Raw genomic sequence first — 27,638 nt, 5'->3', positions numbered from 1 at the left:
CTTGCAGCAGCGGTGTGTATGATGGATCAATCAAGGCAAAACCGTCGTCCTCGTGCCCCGAATGTGGACAGACGTAGGGAGTCTCGGGGTAAGAATCTCATGGAGGATTATTTTATCCCAAATCCGTTATATCCTGCTTCTAAGTTTCGAGAAAGATATAGAATGCAACCACATTTGTTCCAAAAAATCATGCATGATATTTGTAATTACGACACATACTTCATTCAAAAGCATGATGCTTTGTTGGAGCTTTAGGTCTTATCCCGGAGCAAAATGCTGCGGATGCTTGCTTATGGGGCATCTGCAGAGCGGTGGATGAGATTTCAAGGATGGGAAAATCTACTGTCCTAGAGTGCTTGGTGAGATTTTGTGATGCAGTGGAAAATTTGTACACGAGGGAGTACCTTCGCAAACCAACGCCAAGAGACCTGCAACGGCTTCTACAAAAAGGCGAGGCTCGAGGTTTCCAGGAATGATTGGAAGCATTGATTGTATGCCTGGCGGTGGAAGAATCCTCTGCTTGGCAAGGGAGTACGGAATCGGAAGGGCCAAAAAAGTATAATTTTGGAGGCCTTAGCTTCATTCGATTATTGGGTTTGGCATGCCTTCTTCGGGGTTGCCGGTTCTCAAAATGACCTCAATGTCCTTGGTCAATCCCCAGTGTTCGATGAGGTATTGCGAGGTCATTCCCCCCAAGTCACGTACCAAATCAACAATACCGTTTACTTTGGTGCGTACTACCTTTCCGACGGAATTTATCCTAGGTGGACGACATTCGTGAAAACAATTCCGAATCTCCAATCCGAGAAGGAAAGAAACTTTGCTTCCTTTCAAGAAGGTTACAGGAAAGACGTGGAGAGGTGTTTCGGTATCTTGCAAGCTCGTTGGGCAATTATTAGAGGTGTTGCTCGGATGCTAGATGAGGAGGTGCTGCGGAGTATTATGATGACTTGCATCATCCTTCACAACATGATTGTGGAGGATGAGTATGACTATGATGCTGAAGAGGTGTTTGAACCCGATCCAATGAACACATCGTTGACAAGAATATATGAAAGGCCGATTGGATTAAATGGACTACCACTGGAGCCCGAACCCATACTTCGGGATGGTCAATTCAACAACCCCATGATTGATCGGTATCAAGAAATGCAATCTTCATATGTTCACGAGATACGTCAACGTGACTTGATCGAGCACTTGTGGGAGATGAAAGGCAATCACAATGGATGAAGTCAAGATTAGTGCTTTGTTTGGAATTATGCTTTCTTTGTTTTTAATTATGCTTTGTTTTTAATTATGCTTTGTTTTGTGTGTGGTTTTGTTTGGAATTATGCTTTATGTTATGTGTGGTTTTTTTTTGGAATTATGCTTTTTATTATTAGGGTTTTATGTATGGTTTGTGTTGTGTGTTGTTTGCAATCAATGAAGGTTTTTTTTAATTAATATTTGTTTTGATGCTCAAATGTTTTTAATAAATAGTCATTTAATTTAATGCTTTTTTTATTGAATAAAAAGGGAACAATACAACAAATTAAAGGATAAGGGAACAATACAACAAATTAAAGGATAATACAACAATACAACAAATTAAAGGATAATACAACAATACAACAAATTAAAGGATAATACAACAATACAACAATACAACATATGGCAAAGGTGTTTCAATTGCTTCCTAATGGTTTTCATCATTTAACCAATCCGTATTGCTAGGTCCGTCGTCATTGAAAAGTTTTTTCCTCATCACATCTCTTCGTCGTAGCTTCCAATAGGCCTTTGTTTCGGGAGACATATGGCTCGTATCCATAGCCATGATTTTCATCTCTCTATCCTCTATGTCTTTTTCTTGTGCCATTTGTTGTTGGAGAACAAATGCTTCCTCTCGTGCCATGTCCATTTCATCTCTTTTCAAGTCTCTCTCGATTCTTAGTGAGGTGCTCTTAGCTATTTGCTCCAATAATTGTACACAATCATTGGTCGAAGTGGCCCCTCTCTTGGCCTTTGCCGCCTTTCTCCCAATAGGTCTTGGCGGACGTGGCACAAATGGTGACTCCGTTTCCATTGGGGAGTCCAATGGAGAATCGGTTGATGTTGAATCGTGGAGTGGAGTCTCATTCATCACAACCGGGGGACCGGTGGGAATAATTTTGAATCTCGAACAATCCTTCACAATTTCCCAACATTGGAAATGCATGAAACTTTTTTTGCCTTGCCCCATGGCACCGAACCACATTTGTGCTTGTACCATCTATTAAAAATAAATAATTGGAAGTGCAAGAAAATTCAAATTATTATGCAAGAAAATATAAACTATTTTGAAATGCAAAAATAAAATTGATTATGCAAGAAAATATAGACAAATTAAAGGTGCACCAAGAAAAAAAACATTATGCAAGAAAAACAAATAGAATATGCAATAAAAAAAAGTGACATTGAATTGATTAAAATGGCAATTATAAATATTTTACCTCATCGGTCAAATTTTGACCGCTTTGAATGTTCGTCTTTGCTTTTGTCAAGGCATTTCTCCATTTCCCTAACTCTTTATTGAGAAGTTTCCATCTACTAGACAACGCCATTTCGGTCCGAATAGAACCCGATCTTTGAAACTTCACATGTGATGAAACTTCATCTCATTACCCGTGATAGGGTCATGACTAATGTTCACCCAAGATTGACACAACGCAATATCTTCATTCGTTGACCACGAGCCTCCGACTTCAATAGAAGATGCCATTCGTTTTTTTTATACAAATGGAAAGTAGTAGAAAGAGAGTAAAAAATATTGGAAGGAGAAGAGTTTGTATGGATAATTAGTGTGGAAGTGAAAAATGTGAGTGGAGATAAACAAAAAAATTTGAAGGAGAAAAGTTTGTATGAAGAATTGGTGTGGAAAGTGAATAATGTGAGTAAAGAGTAAAAAATATGGGATGGAGAAGAAATTGTATGAAGATTTTAGTGTGGAAAGTAAATAAAATGGTTAGGTATTTATAGAGAAAAAATACAGAATTTTTGGGTATTTTTTAAAAAATTCAGATTTTTTTCGATTTTTTTTGCAATTTTTAGCCAAAAACGAGGACCGTCGGATTTCGGAAAAATCCATCCGAGAGTCCCCGTCGCCACGTGGCACCCGCCGTTGAGGCTGTCGATGGTGGCGTCGTGGCCACGACGCCGCCGACGCCAACTAACTTCGGCCAGCAAGACTTGCCCTTGGGCTTGCTCAGGCACGTGGGACCCACCACCAAACCGGCTACGGGCCTGCGCTGGAGTTGTCTCGGCTGCCTCTGGCAGCCTTTCCCCGGCTGGGCTTCGCGCTGGAGATGCTCTTAGGACCGGAGACCTAACCCAACAAGGAATTTTGCCAATTATATTCCACACTTGGGGTTGCACTAGGTTATTAGGCCTTTTTTGGTGTTTTGGGCCAACACGTGCCCACATCATACAAATGTGAAGGTGAGATAAGAATGTGCAAAAGTTGTTTATCACATAAACCTGCCATTCCTAAAAATTATTAAGATGTTATGTCATTTATTCGTTATAAGAGCATCTACAATGGACTCTCTTAAATTGTCAACAAGTAGTTAATTATGTGTTTAAGTGTGAGTTACAGTAGAAAAGTGATCCAGCCAGGGAAGAAGTTTCTGGTGTACTAAGTCAGGCCTGTCATCGTGGGGACAATGCCCAACCCCTTGTAAAACAAAGAGGGTGATGTAGGGTAGTTGAGAAGGTAGGGAGGTGAAGTATTTGCCAATAGGTCCATCAAGCGGAGTGAAGGGGTCTTCATCACCCCATAAAACTAGAAGTGGTAGGGAGGAGGAGATTATTGTTGGCATCAACTGCACCGGGCTTGGTCCTGGGGGGCCAGTCACGATAGAAACAAAAGCATCAAGCGCCCCGGGGTCGCAGGTGGGTTCCATGATTATCTGCAAGGAAAATGGGAGAAAGAAAGAGGTCGGGACATGTATGTAATTTAATTATTGATGAAACCGAAATGCTAAACTGAGGAGAGGATACTCTACCTCTACTAATTCTTCATCAACAGATTCCTTATTCCCGTAGACAGACAATAAGATATTCCTTATATTATCTCTGCATCAAGCATGTCATATATATATATACATGGTCAGACTCAGACTAGATCGATATAAATATATATACTCACGAGTCACGACGTGCTAGCTAGCTCAATTATAACTAGGGGGTTTCACTAAAACACTCAAAATAGGGGCTAAAATTATAAAAAAATCCAACAGTCAAAACACTTTATAAACACACCACAAACTCATCATTACACACACTCAAAACTCATTTATAAACACACCCAAAAAATATACAATTATTGATTTTGGGGTTGATTTTGGGTGTGTTTCTATGTTTAAATAGTATTTGGGTTTTTTTATAAATAAATGTCTAGAATTGGGTTTATTTATAAATTTGTATTATAACTACTACGTACGTATGTATGTACATATATGTACATACGTATAGGCTATATATAGCTGCTGAATGAATCATATCATCTGTATAGTTGAATAGCTCACCTCTGTTTGACACGCTCAAAAATGGCGGAAGCAATTCCTCGTTGCTTCAACAGAAAATCAATCAACCAAAGCAAAGGTAAGAAAAGCTTGATCCTCCAGTCATCAGTAATTGCTTTATTGTTCATACCACCCGCACAATTTAAAAGCACCAACCCTCGAACGAGTGCTTTATTATTAGATTCTGCCTCAGCACCTGAGGCTGAGGCAGCAGCAATGACACAAGCAAGGCTCCCAACAGAGTTCCCTATCAACACAGTCGGCTCTCGAACAATTTCATCCAAAAAATCCAAGATTAACTGTTTACAGTAATTAATGACACTTGAGTCAGAAACTTGTATTTAAGTTTACAATAATATTATATATTCTCTTAATTTAAATAAGAATATATTGGATTTTAATTTTATAATGAAATAAATATGATTCGGAGACTCGGAGAGCATTTACCTCAGCCCATTTTTCCATGGTATATGAAAAGCCTACTGGCTTCTCTGAGCCACCAAACCCAATGAGGTCAATAGCATAAACGGTATAAATCTGGGCCAACGTCCTAATATTTCTGAGCAAGTAAAGCAATCAATCACATTAACTTTGGGGGTAAATAGTAAAAACAGATGAAATTAATAACTTGACTTGATTGTTACTGTCTTTAACTTTGGCTTTGGGGGATAATGTGTGGCTACTGGCTAGCTAGCTAAAATGGATATAGATATGGATAAGCATTAAGGCATGCATGCGTAGATTGGACAAAAGACAAACCTGCGCCAATGAGGAATGGAGGCACCGAAACCATGAACAAGAAGTATAGGGGGAGGATTTGGATTTGATGAGTGTGGATCAGAAGAAGAGTGAGAAACAAAGTAATTGATGGCGTATCTACCCTTCCAATTCCACTTTTTGCACTTGTCCTTAATATCTCTCAAATCCACTTCCAAAATATCGCCAGCAGCAGCACCTGTAGATGTAGTTGCCTTTGCTGCATAACAAAGTTGCTGGGATGACACTGTTCTTGAAGAAAGGAAGAATAGTTCGATTATTAAGACGCTTTCCTCCACCATATCCAAGCAAGCTCCTTATCCCTACCCCTTTGTGCTTGCTTGGCCGCGATTGCTCCTCCAGGAATTGCAAATGGACCGGCGGCAGCCCAAGCGAAAGTGGATGGGCAGCCCTTCCCGTCAGCTCCATTGTTTTTGTTTCTCTCTCTCTTTCTTTCTTTCTTTCTTTCTTTCTTTCTTGTTGGTTATTAAATTTATTTATGTATGGTCTTGCAAAGAAGTAACGTAATTATTTACACCGACATTCGATAAGTTTATGATTTTTGTTTTTTGGTGGAGACTAGAGGAGGAGGGTTGGAGCCCAACTTATGAAAACGTATTTAGGGTTAGTTTGAGATTGTTGTCACTTTTAAAAAAAGTTGATTCTATTGTGCTTTAAAAATAATTAGCTGTAAAGTAAAAAGCTTCATGTTTGGTAAATAATATTTTTAGAGTGAAGTTAGTAAAAAAAAACAGTGTCAAAATCGTTTGGTAAATCTTAATATAAAATTGTTGTAATTGTAAATAATGACTAAAATAGGCATGACGTTGAAAGTGTTATGCGCTAATTATGTGGTTGTAGCAGTAGCGGTAGTGGTGAAGGTGGTGGTGAAAGAGATGGAGGTGAAGGTAGTGAAAGAGGTGGTGGTGGAGGTAGAGGAGGAGGTGGTGGTTGTGGCAGAGAAGGATGTGGTGGTGGTGGTAGAGGTGATGAAGTTAGTGGTGGAGGTGGTGGAGTTGGATGTGGAGGTGGATGTGGTGTCATTTTTAAAAATGAATGATGATAATTTAGGAATTAACATTTTCATTAAAGGCTCATCTATGCTTCTTTTGAAATCAACTTTGAAAAACAGTTCAAAGTTTACTTTTAAAAGTAGCTGTCAAAAGACCACTACTTTTAAAATAATTGAGACATTTTATATTTATCAAATACCTTAAATTGCTTAACTTTAAAGTGAAGTATATTTTTTGGGGAAAAAAAACAATCACAAACGGGACCTTAATGGCCTCATACTATTCATACAAAGAAAGGGAAAGAAGAACAAATGACTTTGATATATAAAAAAATAAAGCATACTTGAGGAGGCAGAGTGTACGAGGCTTTTTGGGAAGCAAGGATTGAAAAAAAAAAAAGAGAGCTCTCAATTGGATGTGGACATAAACACAGATGAACCAGCTTCCAAGATAAACTCAAAGAAAATTTATAATGTGAAGACTGACTATATATATGCGTGTGGTGTTATTTAAAAGCGATGGATGACCTTATTTAACTTGTGTTAAGTAGGAGGGTACGTGTCAACAAATTAGTTAGGGGCAAAAAGTGTACCGTATAGAGCTCAATCCCATCACTGGATTTTTGGTTAATGTTTGTGTTGGCTTGATGCATTTTTTATTATAAAGAATTAGAAACAATTATAATCGGATATTATAAGGGTAGCCATGTCCAAACAAATTAAAATAAAACAAAAACGAACAATTCAACGGTAGACCATGCTTAAATTTAATGCATACTATGATGGAGATGGACCTCAATCCTCTATCATTTCATTTCCCCGATATGCAAGGCTCCAAAGAATCTCATAATTAGTGGTAATTGATCCAAATTTCATGACAAGAACCCGCAAAACCAAAAACTTTGACATGTTGCATTGCAGGCCTTTTTAAAATTTACAGTAATTAATTTTTAACTCCAAGGGAAAAAAAAATTATCTTATACCCGCAACAGTAATTTTAATTTGTACTTTTCAAAAGGAGGAGAGCAATAAAGAAAAGGTTAAAAAAAGAAAAAGACAGAAAACAAAGAAGAAGCCGATTGGGAATTTGAAGGCAGGGCTGTTCGTGACTTCGTCTTGACGAGGGATTGGTTTGAAGGTTAAAAAAAATGAAGGGAAATGCCGCCGCCGATGCGAATAAAATCATAACAAAATAGTGGTTGTGGTTGTTTTTATTGTATGGAAAGAGAATCTCCAAAACCGGCAAACAGTGAGGAGTCTTGAAGATTAAGGATAAAGGGTTGTCCGGTCCACATACGTACAGATAGAGTTTGATTCACTCACACAAAATCCAACCAATCTTGAGTATCTTTACCCAACAAAACAAACTGTCATTTCCTTCAAATCTCTCTCTCCCCCTTCCCTTAGACATCTGAAATCTGAAAAGAAAGGGAGAGAGTGATGGCAGCTGCGGGCATGGCAGGGGCAGGGGTTGTTGGAGTTGGAGGAGGTGACGTTTGGAGGGCACATACGGCCATGGCTGTGGTTCAGCTCTTCAACGGAGGGTATCATGTAATTACCAAAGTGGCCCTCAATGTTGGCATCAACCAGCTTGTATTCTGCGTATTCCGGGACCTCCTTGCTCTTGCCATCCTTGCTCCCATCGCCTATGTCCGTGAAAAGTATGCTCTCTTTTATCTGTTATATTTATTTCGTTAGACCTTATGCCACCCATCAATTTCGATTCCATTTGCAACTAATGTAATCCAAATTTCATTTGTGTCATCTCTCTCTCTCTCTCTCTCTCTCTCTCTCTCTCTCTCTCTCTCTCAACATTCATACTTTGCGAACTTGGGTTTAATCCAGCAGCAACTCTGTATTGTATGCTCAGACGCAGACCATGATTTCTGACTTATTTATCTTGATATTGCGACTTTTGTTCCTGCTGTTTAAGGGCATGTTTGGGTATCGAATGTTCGCATTGTTTATTGTATAGACTCTTAATCTATCATCTTGAAAATAATGCAATCAAGTTGAGAACCATTTTCATCATTCATGGTCACTTCCTTGGAGTTTTATTACCAGATCATCACAATATTTCTGAGCCATTGTCTCATGGCCTGGTGAAAGTCTCAGGTGTCAAGTGCAACTGCACGGGTTGGATTCTTGAGAATGGATACAGTATGCAAGAACCGTGGAACTTTAGGACCAGACCCACACGTCCTTCCAAAGATCCTACTTTGGTGGGTCCAACCCATGAATGGTGGCCTTTTATTTGCTAGAATGAATGTACTTTATATACTAGCTCCATAGATGATGATTCATTTGTATTTGAAGTCATACCGTTGAATAACATTGAGCAATTAAACTTTTGAGGGGTATATCCAAATGGGTCCTGAATTTGAACATGGGCATATCATCTTCTTCATCCTTGTGAACATGATTGTGAACATGATTATGCAGTTTGCTTTCATGTAGGATTGTAAATGCACCAAACACAGTAGTATGTAACATTTCTCATCTCCTGTGTGCAGACGGATTCGACAACCAATGAATAGACGCCTGTTCATGTCCTTCTTCTTTCTTGGACTAAGTGGGTAAGACTAGATGCTTCAGTGCTACCTTTATAATCATATTGTGATTACTTATATTACTAATCTACTGGGCTGATTGATGCAGCATCCCTTTGACATTTGATTCTTGTTGCTTTTCTTATATTAAATAGGATCTTTGGCAACCAGCTTTTGTTTCTTATTGGTCTTGGCTACACAAATCCAACTTATGCTGCTGCGATACAGCCTGCTATCCCAGTGTTCACGTTTATCCTGGCTGTTCTAATGGGGTCAGTTTATATTTCTCTACATGTAGAGATGCACACTTTTGCATGTTTAGGTATTACTTGTTCAATATCATATGTGAAATTGTTCATGCAGTACAGAAAGAGTGAACTTGCTTAGAACTGAAGGGCAGGCAAAGGTTGGTGGTACACTTGTATGTGTTTTTGGAGCCATATTAATGGTCTTATTCCGAGGACCTGTTTTGATTGGATATATAGAGCCAGACTTTGCAGCACAGAGCGAAATAAGTGCCAGAGGTCAACCGGAGCCAGCTGGATGGTTGATGTCTAGTTTTCTAGAGTTTGGGCTAGATCATTTTCATCTTGGAGTTTTATGCTTATTAGGGAACTGTATGTGCATGGCCGCTTTTTTAGCCATTCAGGTGCATGACTTTATACTTTAACTTGATTTGTTGAATCTATACCTATCTCATTTACTTTTTAGGTGTGTGATTTATAAAAATAAAAAAATCTCCTGACTGATCAATTATGTTGAATTACCAAGTTCTCTAGAATGTGGGGATGCCTCTGTCATGCCACTTATGCCAAATACCTATCTAGAAGACTAGGACTAGAAGTGAAAAATAATGCAAGATTGTTGATTTCTTGGTGAGTGGCTTTTCACATTTGACCATTCCCTTACATTGCTCCTAGGTTAGCCAAAAAAACTTTTGTTGGCCTCAAAGTCACTTACCCTGTTTTTTGGATGAATAAGTTTAAGAATACTAAAGAATTTCAGAATGATGGAATTTAAAATGATGAGATTTTAAAGTTCTAGAATATGCAGAGTTTCTAGTTTGGGTAATCTAAAAGTATAGTGGGATTCATCTATGAAATATAAACCCTAAACCTCTCACTGTCTTGAAATTTAGAAATGACACCTATTTAGATGGAATCTGAAGTTGGAGTTTATGACCTCCAAATTCCATTTTTTCCCACATAGAATTTCTAAATTTCTATGTTTATGAACCTAAACAAGGGAAATAGTACATGTCAATTTAAAACTCTACCTTATGTACAAATTCTAAGTTTATTCCTCCATCCAAACACAAGGTTAGGTAATAAGTGCTAGGTGAGCTTGTTCAGTGCTATTATTTTTCAATTTAGTGAAGGAATGATGTACATAACCTCGTTCTTTTATTTCGTGGGAAAACCTTCTGAGAAATGTTGTGTTTCTTTTATTTTCGTTTCCCTTTTGTTCTGGGAAAATACTTTCTTTCTTTCAGCCAAAATGTGAGCTTGCTACTAGTTGAAGGAGTTCGAACTAGATAATCTGTTTCAAGAATTTTTTGGAAAGTGTAATTAAGTCTTGGCTTTACCCAAATTTTTAGGCCAGTATAATTGGTTTCTTACTTTTGATCATAGAATTTCTGTCTTATGTAGAGGTAAGCTGCTTTCCAAGTCCTTGTTTTGTAGGTGTATGATTGGTTAGCATACCTATTACTTGTTTGTTTACTAACTCCTGATCTGTGTATATACTGTTAACATTTCAGAGTTGTGAAGAAGCAAAAAATTCATTAAATTGTTGGTTTACTGGGAAATCTGATATGAATTGAATAACAGGGATGTTAGAAAAATTAGGACAAAAATGCACTTCAAACGGATGAATGTGTGTTCTGTGCATTTATTTCTTCTGTTGCACTAGAAATTCATAGTGAGCGATAATTCGCATACGTATTAGATGAATGTAATTAACTGAAATGAATCATATAAATGTACACAACAATTATTATTTAATTAGCTTACTTGTCTCAGATACAAGTATATATCCTCAACAGCCTAGACTACTATTATAGATGTTCCTAAAACTGCTTCTCTCATAGTTACACACTTACAATGCTCAAACTATGGCAGGCTAGACGTTTCCTGTCTGTGTCATTTCTGCGTTGTGCCCTCACAAGGGTAGTCTTGAGAATGTCCCAATTACAAACTCATCTGTTCACAACTATTTTCCCAGCAAGACATTGGCCTTTCAATGATTTTCCAATAGATAATCCTCATCTATCTTTTGATTTCTACAAATATGAATTATCCTTCTTCCCTTATAGCTCCATTCTAAAGGAAATCCCACATCAATTTCTCTAACCTCCTAGCCATCGTACTCGGAAATTGGAAATCTAAAAGTAGAAACGAAGAAGGTAGGAGGGCTGCTCAAGATAAACTGATTCCAGTCTGTATGTGTATGTAGTGGAGATATGCTTTAATAATCTTTATCGATCTTATCAGATTTGGGGAAATTAGGGTTAGGGTTACAAAAATTGGGAATTTGTGAAGTTAATGTTTGAAAAAAATTAAGGGAAAGGTTAAATTTGATTGTTTGCTAGGGTTCACCAATTGAAGAATGAACAGGATAACACTAAATACCAGTTCTCCACCAAATGGTTTCATAGGCATCACTCCTATGGATAGGAAGCATCACACTTGATTACGTTCGCATTCTTTGCTTCATTGACATGCCTGCTCATTTGCTGATTTGTTGTTGGAATTTCATGATTCCATCATGTTCTGCACCATCTTGCATGTCCTCGACTATCACTTAGATGTTTAGGTGCATACTATGGGGCTGAGAGGGGTTCGACCTGATATATATTTTGGTTGAAAATGGTTGTATTTGTTTTGGTTTTATTTAGTTACATTCTTTGAAGGGGAAAATTCACTTTAACACACGCTCATGGATTTTGTTACATTCCGTGGTTCAAAAAGTCACTTTACAGCCTATGATTTAATCTGGTATGGGTCGTTCAACATTTTCCATTGCAAATTAATGACAACTCATGCATTTTGTAGCAACTCTGATGTTTGAAGCTATAAAATCTGTCGTTTTCTCCACCAGTCACCATATCATCAAAAGTTGATGTTTATAAACTTTTGGTTTGTTCTATTGAGGGAGATACATGCGTTGTCAATCTTAATAGAATGCATAATACATAAATCCGGGTAGGGGGGTGGGGAGGCAGGGATACTTTTAGTTTTTACATAACAGGGGGACAGTATGAAATAAATAACATACACAAGGTGGTAGAGTGACCTTTTCCTTTCTTTAGTGCATACATTTTTGTTCAACTGCTTGGAAATATATAAATATCATGTGTTTTCAATTTCTTTCAGTTGATAACTTGACATTCCATTTATTACTGTGGTAACTTTCAGGCTCCACTTTTGAAAAGATATCCTGCCAACTTGTCAGTCACAGCATATTCATACTTCTTCGGTGCTCTTTTGATGGTGGTGACCGCATTATTTATGACAAATGAGTCAACAGACTGGAGCTTGACACAGTCTGAGCTTTTTGCTGTTATTTACGCTGTAAGTTTCCAATTAATGATATATTTAGCTGAATCTGGTTTTATCCATGTGAAATTTTGTCAGCACTTTTAATCATAATTCCTCGTGTATACAAAGATAAGTTGAGTGACTATTTAAATCATGGGATTGTGCTTTGATGTGCTAGTGATTTTAAAGATGAGAGAGAGAGAGAGAGAGAGAGAGAGAGAGCATATGTTTTGATGACAATTCCATGCGGTATATTCAACAGATCATAGTGTGTGATTCTGTTAAACTTCTGGAAATGATCCTCATTCTCATCTCCTTGGGTATGTAAGGAATCTATAGACCGATGGAAAGCTGTATTCTTTTGGAATGGATTACTAATTTATAGAAAATATTTTGTGCTATTGGGATTTAAAATAAACAGAAGCCTAACCTTCTTAGATGAACTAATCTGTCTAGGGTTCTAATGGCTGACGAACTAAATACTGTGTGGATCAAAAGGGTTTAAACTTAATATCTTAAAGAATATACACTATATAAAAAGTCAACTTTTTTCTTTTGTAGCATTCAACTTTGAAGCTCTGCCAAATTTTTCATCCCATAAAGCAAACTAACTTTCATTTTGGTTTGGTTATTTTCTTAGTAAAAAGATGGAGGGGAAAGGGAGGAAAGGGAGATGACAAGGAGAAAGGTGAGGAAGAAATCATGGAGAATACATAAAACTAAAACTTAAAATAAACAATTATGTAAAGTTGTAAATTTGTCTTTACTTCATAAACCATTTACATATTTTCTCATCTCTCCCTCACTAGCATAACTATTCTAAACTTTCCTTTTTCTTTCTCTATCTTTAACTAAAATAGCATAAACCAAAAACATTACAAAAGAGAGCCCAAGTTATTTCCAAATGCAAACAAAAAGTTGTAAAAGTAATCTGCTGACTTGTTTTTAATTTGGAGCTTCGAACATTTACCCCAATTTGAGGGTGCCAGTAAATTGTCTGTGTTTGCGGGTCGGGTGATAATTTCGGATTATTACACTGGAACCCCAAAAAAAAAGGCTTCAGACCCTCTTTCTACCCCCACAAGACCCTTTTTTCATCTTCATGATTGAGTAACTCAAATTCAGCATCAGTTAGCTCAACCAGAGAGAGGCCCCCCTACTAGTTATGCTGCATTACCCACCCTAAGTTTCATTGCAGTGAAAACTGACACAACAAGCCTTGTAAATTACAGAAGATAATCAGCAACCTAACCACTCGTTGACTCTGATTATGCGAGTGTGTTTTTGATTGATCACTCATTAACTCTGATTGCATATTAGGCCTCATATAACTGATGACAGCTCTATGGCATGTCTATTGGCTCTTTGATGCTCCTTATAATATCTTCTGCTTTGCAAGTTAAATAGCCTGTAACTTTTTTGCAATTATTGAATCATACAGTTGATAATATTGCTATTAACATTTCTTTTGAATTCTTTATGCTATTAAGAGTTCTAGCAGATCTTATGTGAAAGCGGGTTGAATTGTTAAAAGTTGTGAATATCACTCTTTGGTTTTCAGGGAACTGTTGCATCTGCCCTTAATTATGGACTGCTAACATGGAGCAATAAGATTTTGGGGCCTGCTTTGGTTGCTCTTTACAATCCACTTCAACCTGCAGCTTCGGCCTTTTTGTCAAGAATTTTCCTTGGAAGCCCTATTTACTTGGGAAGGTATGCTCTGGTCACACCCAATACTTGTGTGACAAAATCCTTCTGTTGGTTGGCCAAAGATGTACTGTTATATATATATATATATATATATATATTTGCCGAGGCCAAGGCCGAGCTAGCATTTTGTTGGAGTGATGCTTATTTGGTCTTCTTTTTACATGTGACAACAGTGTTTTAGGGGGATTACTAATTATTGCTGGTCTTTATGTGGTGACTTGGGCGTCTTTGAGAGAAAGACAAGCAGCTCTGGATGTTATTCCTCACGTGGCTCGAGCCTCCGAACCTCTCATCCACAAAGATGCAACAATTAATAAGATACACCAGAGAGGACTTATTTTCTCAGGGCCTTCCAACTCGTTGCCAAAATCTTCAGATTGAGAAAACATTTGATTGGTTGTGCTGTAAAGTTTCTTAATTCCGGAATTTCGACAGTAAACCCGTTGAGATAAAAGATTGTGTCTTTTTTTTTAATGCATTTGATATGATTTCTTGTTGAGGAGATGCAGTTTAGTGGATATATTTTAGAACACAAGAATTTTACTTTTTTACTTTTTAAATTTGATTGAAGAACATTTATGTGATACATAATTCTTTTGAAAGAACAAAACCCATTAGAAGAATAAATATATATATATATATATATTATGCGCAGTTGCCTCTGTCCATTCTGATTCAACTGTCAAATAGATTCCCTTGTCTTGACCTCAATTTGGCTACTCATGGAAGTGGAGAGGTGTTCAAAACATTTCCTTCTTTGTATTGTATGCATAAGATAAGCAAATCGTGTTATTGAAAAAGCAAAGTAAAAGTTAAAGATGTCATGCTAGTATAGTGCTCGTGCTTACGTGAGACTGAGGGTAAATCCTATGCGCGTGCTGTATCTGTAAGGTTATAATATACACCGAATATACTTGGGTAAATCCATTAAATGCGATTTGAACCATAAACGTCTATTGGACCAACTTGTCGAAGAAAGGCCATGCTTAAGCAATTTTCACCATCAACACAAAGATCAAAGCACTTAAGTTCAATGAATCTACTTGCAAAGAACGGATTGACATCAATTTCAACCATCCATTCACCAATCGTGCATATTCAAAATCCAAGAAACCTATATATACTAGCAGGGCACGACTCTCAAAAGAGACAACTTTTCTCCCAGACTTCACACTCGATCAACAATTGATGTCGTTGAACTCCACTAATATCCTTTCAATTAAGATATCCAGTTGACAACACATGAGTTATCTTTTAAGTTTATTACTTTGCCGACACTTGGTATGATTCCTCCAAGCTGTTTTTCCCTTCATAAGTTTGTAAATTTAACAGTTTATCAACTATTTTCCTTTAAATTATTGTTGTACTGAACTAAATTGAGAAATTTTCAGTTATAAACCATGTTTTCTGATTGCATTTAAGTTTATAAGCTATTCTTTTATCGTTTTATATCTGGTTCAATATCAAACAAGAAATCGCTAGAACTCTCTATTAGGAAAGCTACCCCAATCTTGGGTTTTCTACCCCGATCTTGAAGCTTCTTTCCCAATCTTGGGCAAACCCACAATTAAAGTAGAATATTGAAGTCCTTAATCATACAAGGCATTAAAAATAGCTAATCTAAGTCATTTCCCCACTTAGAGCTCAATGACTTGACTATAAGTTAAGATTCGTTAAAAACCAGATAATAGATCAATCAATGGGCTTAGCCAAACAAAACTATTGGATCACCCTGAGACCTGTTGCTTGGGCTCTAAGCAAACTCTCTTTCCAGTTTGATCCGATAAAGAAAAGGACAGTATACTGTTTACAGAGCGTGCCTGACCCCACATCTCCTTATGGGGTGAACAGATGGGACTCTAAAATTTGATGGCAGTGACATGCTTTGGAATCTACACATGCGTATGTGTAAAATGTGTGTCGCGCTAAAAGGGTTTGTGAGTACATATTATATAAATATATTTCGATCATGGATGGATGCAGCATCCTCAACTTGCGTATAGGTATAATAGCCCAGATCTAGCTAGCTAGCTAGCTCCTTTCATTTACGCGAAGGTATCCATTGTTTTGTGTACTTTCCCACTCTTCTAATAATCTCATCTCACTACGAATATGGGCACCGAAAGAAATTAAAAGAAAACACCAGTATCCAACTCAATCACTTTTAGCAGATTTCTTCGATTCTTTTTAACACCAGTCACAAGTGCTGTCGTCCTCATGTGATCATTAAGACAACCTCATGTGATCATAATCAACTTAGTTCGCAAACTATCAAAAATCATTTCCATTTTGACTTACTCGTCTATTATTACCCCAGATTTATAATTTATAGCAATTAATATCAACACGTGTACGCTCGCAATTAATATAATTTTTTGGTATATTCTCGGGGGTGGACAAATTTGAGTAAAACATATTTTGACACGCCCGAATGTAACTGTTGTATGTGTTAAATCATGGGATAGTTGTTGGTTGAGCATAATATCGCATCATCCTTGATTGATTCGTGATCATATCCTCTTATATTGTTTTTATTGGGGCAGGCTGAATGATCTTTCATTTTCTTATAAAAGGCAGTTGAAAAAATAGTTTTGGGTTCTGTTGGTGGGGACGCACAAAAATGACCAGGCAGTAAAATTTGGTAATAAAATTACGTAGGTAGCACGCGAAGCTGAATTAATATAATGAATCTGCAGAAACACCATATACATCATAATAAACAATTATCACCTAACTGACCTGACCAGACCCAAATTAAAAAGAAGAAAGAGTGATGACAATCCACACGGACCATCCATGATCCATCCAACTACTTTACATCGGTCGATCCTTCTGTCTTATAATGCTCGCAAATAATATTCCCTTGCCTCATCATCATCATATGATAATTAAATTTACCTCAAAAGCTGGCTGGACGATATTAATGATTAATATAATCTGTTCAAAGATAACGTAAAGTATATGTATGTGAGAGTTACTAAGGCCGGAATCTGTTGGTTTGGCCGGGAGAAACATTTACATGAAACAATGATAATATTATTTTGTTATTTTTTATCTATCATGATATGTCGACTTTTTCATATAACAAACTGTTCTTAATTAGTATAACAAAACAATATTATCCTTGTTTTATATAAGTTTTTCTTCTTGAACGGAAGTGGGTCATCTCATCTCCACCAAAGTTAACATTAAAAGAAAGTGATCTTCCCACACCACTCAACTGATTATTCCCAGTACGACACACATCCCATCCCTTCATATAATATTATTATATGATAATGACACAAACAAACACTTACCTCCACTCCACCCCACGCGTGTGTGCTGTGGACTACTTACTTGTATATGTGACAATTAATTAATTCAACCATCATTTTCTGTGTTTATTTTATTCATGTGCATGTAGTGCCTGCTGCTCTCATGCCTGCCTGTATCTTTCTTTACTAATCATCAGTAACCAGTTCTTGTAGTGGTACTAGTCCTTTCACATTTGGTTAACATATCTTTCCAAATTTTAGATCCAAATATTAGCATTAAGTTAATATGAAAACGAGGCTTCATACATATGCAGTGGAACATTCTGATATATATATATATATATATAATATTGGCTCATTGATGCACTCATCCCTATTATTAAGAGAACCTTCATTCCCTGTTATAAGTAATTGGGTTCTGAATATTGTTTTAAGGACACTGCTTCCGTCTTTCTTTGTAAGGAGACATTTTTATTTCATGTAAATCACAATTTGACATATATGCAAAAATAATGCATTAAGAACATAAAAAGAAAAATTTATACGCACATATCAAACTGTGATTTGAAAAAAAATAGTAACATCAACTTCTGAGATTAATTGATGATTATAGGTCATGCACAGCGGCCTTTTTTACTTTGGGAAATGTAAGGAATGGAAGAAAAAAAAATTGTAATTTTGGTAGGAAGTTGGAGAAACTAGAATCATTCTGCTTTTTTTTCTTTTCTTTTTTGGCGTGTGTGTGTTCAGAAGCTAGAGTCGTTCTTAAAAATACCAGAGGGAGCACTAAAGATTGAGCAGATAATGCAATGAGTTGGCGGGACCGCCACGAGTCTTCCACCAAATGATTTGAACGATGTCGTAGGGATCGCATTCGCATGTGTGACCATTGTGCAAGCTTTTTCGACCGGCAAAAAAAATATTATACAAGCAACGCCAGAGCAATCCCCACCCATTACTGACTGGGATTGCAGGCCACGTGTAGATTCCCGAACTGCATTGCTAAAGCACACGAGATGAAAATTGTTCGGAAACTCGGCCAATCATTTTATGAACGTTCTGTACATTTCGCATTCTTCTCTCTTAGTTTTTATGCTTTTTTTTTTCTTCCAACGGTAGGAAGGGAATGAGAAATTTACACACACAAATATAATGGGGACTTAAATTCAAGACTTTGTCAGTGATTTGTTCTTTCATTTTTTAGTAAAGTAAACTCAGAAGTTAAAGGTAATATGATAAATAATACCTCCCACAACTTCTCAAATACCCCCCACTTTTTTATACCTCTATTTATATGCAGTAACTTTCTTATACAATTGATATTTTATTTTAATTTAATATAGACTATATGGAGGGGAATTTGAACTCGACTGCAGAATGAGCAGTATATTTGCTCTAATCAAGTTGGCTAAGCTCATATATGCCATAACTCTAATAATTCAATTACTATAATCATCACATATTTTGAGAAAATGGAACGTTTCTTGTGATTACTATATCACATTATAAGTATTCATGTAATTTTTTACATAAAAAATTTGAAAATAAGTAAATTTCATTAAGTGAAAGCATTTGTTACAATGAGGTCATCAATAATACAATTCATTAGTTACTCTGGGCCTTCTTCTAACTAATAATTACAACCTTGTTCGTGTAAAGCAAAACAAGTAGAAACATGAGTCATTGTGTTACAATCCCTAGGTGGATATTGGACTTCCTTTAAAGAAAAATGCATAAGCAAATCTTTCACATCATCCATACTATTGTCCACAACAACCCAAATAGTCTCCCCCAAATTAATCATCATGATTGCCTCATAAGAATCATTTTCTGTAAGGAGAGAGAGAAAATAAGCATTTGCATATAAAGCGCATGCAATTATGTAGCTAAAATGAAAACACTGCAATTGCTTTATGTTCACCCATAAATACTCCATTATCAAACCACTAGTCAAACTTGTGGCATTGTCAATAGCTCCATCACCATTGAGCTTATGCAAGCCTTCATACGAACATCTCCGAGTCTCATACGAAATCACCTGATCAACACGTGATTGTTCTTGAAATTCATTAAATATATCAGAAAAATCCCTCACAAAGAAAATGGGTAGGATTATGCACATCTTGACCATAAAAGCTCTAAACTATTCATGTAACCTATAAACATTACACATTATGCCAATACGGTTTAGTCCAGTTAAAAAAAGACCTTAACTTGCAAAGTAGTGGTCTAAGATTCGAACATCTAGGACATCATAATAGTGTGTGTGAGTGAGAAACCCCTTCCTATGTAGTTTAGACTATTGCTTGTACTATAAAAAATAAATAAAAAAATGACACATTATAGCTCAATTATTACCTAGTTAATTATTTGGGAAAATGAGATACATACTTAAACGATATTTAAGATAATTTTATAAATTATTTACCCCAAAAAAAGTTAGTATAAATTTTTTCTATCTAGATATCTACACTATTATTAAGAGAACCCTCTTTGATAACCACATATGATAAAATGACCATTTTGTCCTTTTTCATATTAAATGAGTTTAATAAGAGTTTTAATAATTGAGGGTGCTATAGTAATTCTAACTTAGCCACTTTCTATCTTCTTCTATCTTCCACATTTATCTTTTTTGTAACTTTTCCCACAAATAACTTCTTTTTGCACATGCAAAGTATGTGGGGAATTTATTCTAATATGAAATTACTTAAAAGCACAAGTTAAATTCAATCTGGTGTCCATGTAAGCAAAGAAGGAGTTGACCAAGCGCCACTCCAAAAATAAGTGCTTAACTTGATAGTTTGAATGAGCAAAAGAAAACTTGATAAATTGAATGAAGAAGGGGTAAATGGTGTAACAATTTGTTATTTTAAGTGTGATTTTTGCCAAGAAATTGCAGTTTAATTTATATAGCGTACGTGTATATATATATTTTTTGAGGAACTTTCCTATTGAGAGGGGCGATAGCATACCAAATTCACACACATTACACGGATGCTAGGATTCGAACTCGGGACCTTGCCGAAGGAGTAAATACTCCAAACTACTACATTAGTGGGTCCTTTACGCGTACATATATTTTAAAGAAAAAAAGAGAGAATCAATGATATATATGGATAGATATAATGGAATTAGTAGGGAAGTAAGTAATGAATAAATATATCAAAAGGCAAGAGCAGACTCCAGTGGAATAAAAACTCCATCTCATGGTCATATCGACATACATTTTTATAATGAAATTTTAAATGGATACTCATACACAAGTTGGGAGAGAAAGAGAATGCACTAAAGTATGATGCGCGCGCCACCCAGCGTCCAGTAGCCGAAGACTTCCAAGTCCCAGAAACGAAAAAGAGTAGGCTCCACTCCATCACGCAGGACCCATTTACTCTTATCTCTCTCAGACCCGTCTCAGTGCTCTGCCATTAGAATTTATTTATTTATTATTTATTTTTTATGGACAGAAATTGGAATATGATTGATGGGTTCTTCCTTTAATCATTCTTTTCTGTTATTCAGCTCAAGTTTAAAATGGAGTAACCAGCAAAACGAAGAGAGAGAGAGAGAGAGAGAGAGAGAGAGAGAAGACTTTGTTTGGCATCTAACTTTTAAAATGAATATTAGTGATATATTAATACATATGCAATCATAAAATACAAAAGTCATATCGAATTTCGGCGATACGAATGTTGAAAACTACAGTCCGAAATCAATTACTACATATTTAAAGGAAGGGAATATAAGAATCAGTCGGCTTTACAAGGAAAAGCACACCATTACTTTCACTTTTAGTTTACTTAAAAATTCTTTAGGGCTGCAGTTCAATTCACCATAGCTTTCTCTCGTAATCCCATAACTCTTCTTTTTTCCTCTCCCAGCTTTTACTTTTGAACTTATTCTTGCTCTTAGCTAGAGAAAAAGTAAATTCCATCATCAGTAGACTGTAGAGGCATGGATTTCTTCTTATGCTCTATCAATGAGAATGTACGCTGAAATATCAGTGAATCGCATGCCATACCATCCATAGCTCAAATCAAAAGAAGAAAATGCAAAATGTAATCGTCGATCGTCATTCCTCACTTTTCCTTTAATCCCAACAAATAGAAACCAAAATAAGTACTATAGAACAACTAAGAGAGAATTGAAAGGTCATTATTCCTATTCCTTCTGAAAAGTTAAAATATTTCTACTTTATTTTATTGAATTTGTAAGAGTTGGAAGTCTTTTCTAGACATAGTATCGTTTATGATTGTGATGTTTTTTTTTCTTCTTCACTGATACATGCGATATTAGAGAATGAAAATTGAACACAAGTTGTTAACCGACTCATATTTCAAATGATTGTAGGTATTTTCAATATAACCCACAAACCTTTTGGCTTTGAAATTAAATGATTGTTAAGAAAGAGTATAGCATATTAGCATATATCTCATCTTTCCCAATTGTCATAAGAGCATCTACAATTATGCTCTCTATTTTTTAATTAAAATTTAGCTAAAAACACACAAAAGTTGTTTTCGGAGCTTCTCTATAAAATTTTAACTTCAATCATACTCTCTAATTTAGGGAATCCTAAATGCTAGAATTATATTTTAATTCAATATAAATGGTCCATCTCTATGAAAAAATAATATAAAAATAGACAATATTGATTAAAGGTTTTAAAATATTCATTAAATATGGTAGATTTAAATTATAGGGAGCCACTAGGAGTTCATTCTCTCTCCTCATATTTAGGAGCTCCTAGAGGTCTCCCTATTTTAGGAGCTGGATATGGAGCATGATTGGAGGTGGGTTTTCTTACTTCCTCCTTAAATTTTATCTAAGGAGGTGGTTTAGGGAGTACATTGTGGATGCTTTAAAGTGGTGTTAAGTGTTTTATGCATTGGCGGAGCCAATCAAGGTCCACAAGGGTCACTTGACCCTTCTCAACATTTTGAAAACTTTATATTTATCTACATTATACAAGTTTTTTTATAGCTATATGTACTGTTAACCCTTCTCTCAAATGTACATTGTCTACAATAAACATGAATATGATCTATATTTGTTTGCATGTCTTCATATGTCAATAATATGCGTGTGCCATGGATTTTATTTGATTTTCTCATTCTATCTAAAATCAACTTTTGATACTCTTTCATTATTTTTAGGTTGCTAGAATTTGGGTTATACTTACTAAGATATTAAATTTGTGATATTGAAATTTAATCATTATAATGAATTCTTAAATATATTTTCTTATAAAAACTAAGTTTAATGTAATTATAAACTTATTTAAAGTTGACCCTCTTTGATAGAATTCCTGGCTCCTCTATTGGTTTTCTGTACGTTATAAATCATCATATGTGTATAATTTTTTTCTTAATATACGTCCCTTAATATTAATCAAGAAAAGACAGAAAAGATTCCGGTAAAGGGAGACTATATCTTATCTAGCTAGGACGATATCAGTATAACGATTATAAGGGTTAATAGTTACTGTTAGAATATAAGTATGATAAAAGGTGGGATCCCACCATCACCACATGGAATGGAGGCTAAGCCTAGGCCTACATCACCATAGGAGTGCACAAAGAGAAGTCAGGAGAGGATATCCTCGACTCGATCGATTATATATATGTATCTCCATCCATATATAATTGGCTATATAATTAAGTGCTCCTAGGTCACTTCACTTTGGGTTGGGACGCCAAGTTAAATTAAGCCAACTCAAGTACTTCTCCCAGCCTCACTAACGCGCGCAACCAAAAAATCCAAAAAGGGAGCGAGATTTTGTTTTGTTTTCTTTCAGATTTGCCATGTCTCTCAGCAGCATAGTGCCAAAACCAGCAGAATATGGCGGCAGTGACAGTGCTACTGTGGAAGGCACGCCGGAGATGTCTGAAACCGATAGCAAGGCTGTGATTGCCTACCCGGCTGCCGCCGCCCAAGTTAACTCACAATCTTTCCTACAACTCACCATGTACCCCATAACTTTGAAGGTCGCTCTCTCTCTCTCTCTCTCTGTGTAGATCTGATCATCATGCTCTCTGGTTAAGCTATAATTCATTGTAGTTGTAGCGAGCTTTATAATTAATTAATAAATTTAATTTCTGATCATGAACATGATGATCTATAATTTAATTAATTAGTAAATGGAATGATCATCTAGTAGAATTATGCATGTGCGTGCTATATATATAGTAGAATTAATTATGAACATAAATTTGATAAATTGCAGTTTGAGGAGGTGTTTTACAAAGTAAAAATGGAGCAGAAAGGAGGAGGAGGAGTGTCGTGGTGGGGCACAAATACTAGTAGTAGAGAAAAAAGTATACTGAGTGGGATAACAGGTACGGTCTGCCCAGGAGAGATACTGGCGATGCTAGGGCCATCTGGGAGTGGGAAAACCACCCTTCTTACGGCTCTGGGAGGGCGCCTCAATCATCAGAATAATTGCAAGTTTATGTCAGGAAAGATCACGTACAATGGTCAGCCATTTTGCGGAAGCATCAAACGAAGAACGGGGTTTGTTGCCCAGGACGACGTCTTATACCCGCATCTCACTGTAACCGAGACTCTGGTGTTCACGGCTCTGCTGAGGCTGCCGAGGAGCCTGAGCAGGGATGAGAAAGTGCAGCACGTGGAGCACGTGATCAGTGAGTTGGGATTGAGCGGGTGCCGGAGCAGCATGATTGGGGGCCCACTGTTTAGAGGGATATCAGGTGGAGAGAAGAAAAGGGTGAGTATAGGTCAAGAGATGCTAATCAACCCAAGCTTACTTTTGCTAGATGAGCCCACCTCAGGCTTGGACTCCACTACAGCTCAGCGAATCCTGACCATACTCAAAAGGCTGGCCAGTGGGGGTCGAACCCTCGTCACCACCATTCATCAGCCCTCCAGCCGCATCTACCACATGTTTGATAAGCTCGTCTTGCTTTCCGAGGGCTCCCCCATTTATTATGGCCCTGCTTCCGCAGCCCTAGATTATTTTTCTTCCATTGGTTTTTCCACGTCCTTGCCTAGTCTCAATCCGGCAGATCTTTTGCTAGATCTTGCAAACGGTACGTACGTTACTGTTACGTCTGTCTTTAAGTCTTGTACGTACCTACATGGATATATATATATATATACATACATACATACGTACATACATACATACGCACCTGATTGTTTGAATTTCTCTCGTACGTACAGGAATCGCCCCTGATTCAAAACATGCATCTGAGCAACGCGAGAACATGGAACAGGATCAGAAGACCGTGAGAAAAGCTCTCATTTCCGCCTACGAAAAGAATATTTGCGCAAAGTTGAAAGCTGAGCTGTGTGCTGGTTTGGAGGTCAACAACTACAATAATTACATGAAAGATGCTTCTGCAAGTAAACATATCCTCTCTCTCTCTCTCTCTCTCATATTTTCCTTCCTTATTCCCTCTAATTAATTGCTAGATCTTGCAAATGCTAATACTAGTGGTGTAGTGCAGGACAAGGTACAGAGCAACATTGGTGCACAAGCTGGTGGCAGCAGTTCAAGGTGCTGCTTCAGAGGGGCCTGAGGGAGCGAAGGTATGAAGCATTCAACAGGCTAAGAATTTTCCAAGTAATAAGTGTGGCCACGCTTGGTGGACTCCTTTGGTGGCGCACACCCACGTCTCACATTGAAGACCGTGTAAGAAAAGAAAATAATTAATTAATATGTATTATTTATTTAATTTAGTTTTAACAATAATAAAATGAATTAATAAAATTGATATTTGGTAAATTTGCAGATTGCTTTGCTCTTCTTCTTCTCCGTGTTCTGGGGGTTCTACCCACTTTACAATGCAGTTTTCACATTTCCCCAGGAAAGAAGAATGCTGATAAAAGAGAGGTCATCAGGAATGTACAAGCTTTCGTCCTACTTCCTAGCAAGAACAGTTGGAGACCTGCCACTGGAGCTGGCACTCCCAACAGCATTTGTGGTAATAATTTATTGGATGGGAGGGCTTAAACCTGATCCCTTCACTTTCATCCTCTCCCTACTGGTGGTTCTTTACAACGTCCTTGTGTCCCAGAGCCTTGGCTTAGCCATTGGAGCCATTCTGATGGACATAAAGCAAGCCACTACTTTGGCATCTGTTACAACACTTGTTTTCCTCATCGCCGGCGGGTACTATATTCAACAGATTCCTGCCTTCATTATCTGGTTAAAGTACTTGAGCTATAGCTACTACTGTTACAAGCTTCTTCTTGGGGTTCAGTACGACGAGGATGATTATTATGAGTGCTCCAAAGGAGTCCTCTGCCGTGTTGGAGATTTGCCTGCCATCAAATCAATGGGTGGCCTCAACCACTTGTGGATAGATGTCTCCATTCTCGCCTTAATGCTACTGGGTTACCGCCTTCTTGCTTATCTTGCACTCCATCGAGTGCGCTTGAGGTAACTCATGAATTCACTTCCTTCATCATATCATCATCGATCATATCGTTCCTTCCTTTCTTCCTTCCTTCCTTCCTTCCTTTTGGATGCATATCGTACGTCGTTCATGTCCACGTCTTTGTCCTCCTCCTCCTCTGCTAATTATAATCAAGCTAGCTAGTACCTAGCTACTTACAGCAGCACATCAGTCTCGATCCATCTGAAGAGTTTTCTCCTTTTCTTCAACCGATCGATCATCGATGAAAAGTCATTACAGTCGATCGGGGGTTTAGTTAAATTACTTAGCGGGAAAATCATCATGTGGTGAAAATTATGAGCCAACCTTGATATGTATATATCCTTCTGAGTTCGTCCTGATCAGTTGGATATACAATATTATTGTACCAGAGCTTTAGATCGATATTCCTAACTTGAAGTTTCTAATTTTAGAATACATTGACTATATGCTGCTCGTATCCTGTACGGTATAAATGATGATAAAAGGAAAGAACATAAATATGCTCTCCAATATTTCAATCAACTATATGAAACCGTTTAATCATTTTCATTACTTTTGTATTCGTCCATTTAGTTAATTATTTTCTTGACAAAGTGTTTGGCAACACAAATATTTTTTTAATTAAACTTTTATTAGTGTTTATTCTGTATAGACGATTTTATCCCTAAATTTAATGGCAAAATTGACTTTCACGGTGGGACCAATTTGATACTAAATGGAGAGTTGGAGGATTATTGAAATGAAAATTTAAGTTGGTGGACCAAAATGAGACTGAAGCAAAATTTGAGGCACCATTTCGGTCAATAACCCATATTTTTATTATTATTTTCAATACCCATGTAAATGTAGTTTCTTCTTACCCGTTTGTTTCGTACAAAATTTTGTTGATATATTCTTTAGTTCCTATTCTGTATAACGAGTATTGCAAATCTGTCTCCTTCTATATGGTTTATTACATCATCTAATGTTGAAATTGATGTCAGCTTATGAGAGAATATAAAATCGATGGTTAACATTATACCTGATGCCTCTGTGCGCAAGGCAATGAATGAGATTAATGCAAGTAATTTGTTTGAATTTTTTTTTCTTCACAATCTTACGTATGGGTGTTGTTTATAGTTTTATTTTGGGGTACGAAAACACATTTTGAAACTCATTATATATAGGATTATAAGTTTTTAACAGCTTTACATCGAAATTTTATATTCTTAAAAGGTTTGTACATTAGATATTTTTTTAGAACGTATGTACATTGAGTCCACCATGTTTTCAAATCATGGATTTGTCCCTGGCGCTGGCTTCATTAATTGAAAGGATAAGAGTCCTTTGTTCCAGTATGCCTTCAAATTCGTTTGAAATAAACAAAACGGTAAAAGAAGAGGCCCACACTACAAGAAATTTTTGTATGTGCCAGTTCCAGGAACACTAGACGGTGTGAATCCAGAAAAGAAAACTGAAATTGGGTGGAGGAGCAGCATGCAAAAGAATGATGGCATCCAGAAACGAATGTCATTTCATTTCCTACTTTGGCGTAGTGGAAAATCCACGCCATAAATTATCGCCTGAAGCAGTAGAGAAGGACAGGAATTCATGTACTATCTTGTCTCTTGATAGGCTGTAGACTTGTGGTTTTCGTTGGAGTATAAAGAAAGTGGTAGCCTTTTCGTTTTTTTTTTTAGGGTGTTAAATAGAATGTACTACCTTAGCGAAGGTCTCTCTCCCTCCCATCCCCGACACTTTTATATCTACATGTTATTTTGGATAACCTTATCTCTCAAGTTTATTGAGAAATTTAGTTATATACTTACTAGCCCTTTAGCACATGCTCACGCATGTGCCAATTAGTTTTTTTTTTTATAAAATTTTTAAATT

At 36.7% G+C, this 27,638-nt stretch overlaps 3 protein-coding genes and 1 long non-coding RNA gene across 4 annotated transcripts; 2 read left to right on the top strand and 2 right to left on the bottom strand.

Moving 5' to 3' along the window:
* Nucleotides 1-1,542: 1,542 nt before the first annotated feature.
* On the bottom strand, nucleotides 1,543-3,022 carry LOC148919717 (uncharacterized). Its single transcript, XR_016124340.1, has 2 exons — nucleotides 2,472-3,022; nucleotides 1,543-2,251 (listed from the first exon to the last, which is right to left on the bottom strand). It is a non-coding gene; the product is annotated as an uncharacterized LOC148919717 (long non-coding RNA).
* Nucleotides 3,023-3,478: 456 nt separating this feature from the next.
* Nucleotides 3,479-5,821, bottom strand: LOC103321133 (alpha/beta-Hydrolases superfamily protein). Its single transcript, XM_008222902.2, has 5 exons — nucleotides 5,301-5,821; nucleotides 4,989-5,100; nucleotides 4,545-4,840; nucleotides 4,023-4,092; nucleotides 3,479-3,926 (listed from the first exon to the last, which is right to left on the bottom strand). The coding sequence occupies exons 1-5, from the start codon at nucleotides 5,597-5,599 to the stop codon at nucleotides 3,597-3,599; spliced, it is 1,107 nt and encodes a 368-aa protein (XP_008221124.2). The 5' UTR covers nucleotides 5,600-5,821; the 3' UTR covers nucleotides 3,479-3,596.
* A 1,549-nt stretch (nucleotides 5,822-7,370) lies between these two features.
* On the top strand, nucleotides 7,371-14,734 carry UMAMIT2 (nodulin MtN21 /EamA-like transporter family protein). The gene is made up of 7 exons (XM_008222903.2): nucleotides 7,371-7,970; nucleotides 8,823-8,885; nucleotides 9,014-9,130; nucleotides 9,222-9,507; nucleotides 12,275-12,430; nucleotides 13,959-14,110; nucleotides 14,281-14,734. The coding sequence occupies exons 1-7, from the start codon at nucleotides 7,750-7,752 to the stop codon at nucleotides 14,486-14,488; spliced, it is 1,203 nt and encodes a 400-aa protein (XP_008221125.2). The 5' UTR covers nucleotides 7,371-7,749; the 3' UTR covers nucleotides 14,489-14,734.
* An 8,275-nt stretch (nucleotides 14,735-23,009) lies between these two features.
* ABCG14 (ATP-binding cassette 14) lies at nucleotides 23,010-26,318 on the top strand. Its single transcript, XM_008222904.3, has 5 exons — nucleotides 23,010-23,351; nucleotides 23,591-24,413; nucleotides 24,547-24,729; nucleotides 24,834-25,018; nucleotides 25,119-26,318. Exons 1-5 carry the CDS (start codon nucleotides 23,169-23,171, stop codon nucleotides 25,770-25,772), a joined length of 2,028 nt encoding a protein of 675 aa, XP_008221126.2. The 5' UTR covers nucleotides 23,010-23,168; the 3' UTR covers nucleotides 25,773-26,318.
* The last annotated feature ends 1,320 nt before the right edge of the window (nucleotides 26,319-27,638 follow it).

Source organism: Prunus mume, linkage group LG2 (genome assembly GCF_029339155.1).
Source record: "Prunus mume cultivar Tortuosa linkage group LG2, ASM2933915v1, whole genome shotgun sequence".
In the NCBI taxonomy this organism is placed as follows: Eukaryota; Viridiplantae; Streptophyta; class Magnoliopsida; order Rosales; family Rosaceae; genus Prunus; species Prunus mume.
This window is presented reverse-complemented; position numbering and strand designations above follow the sequence as displayed.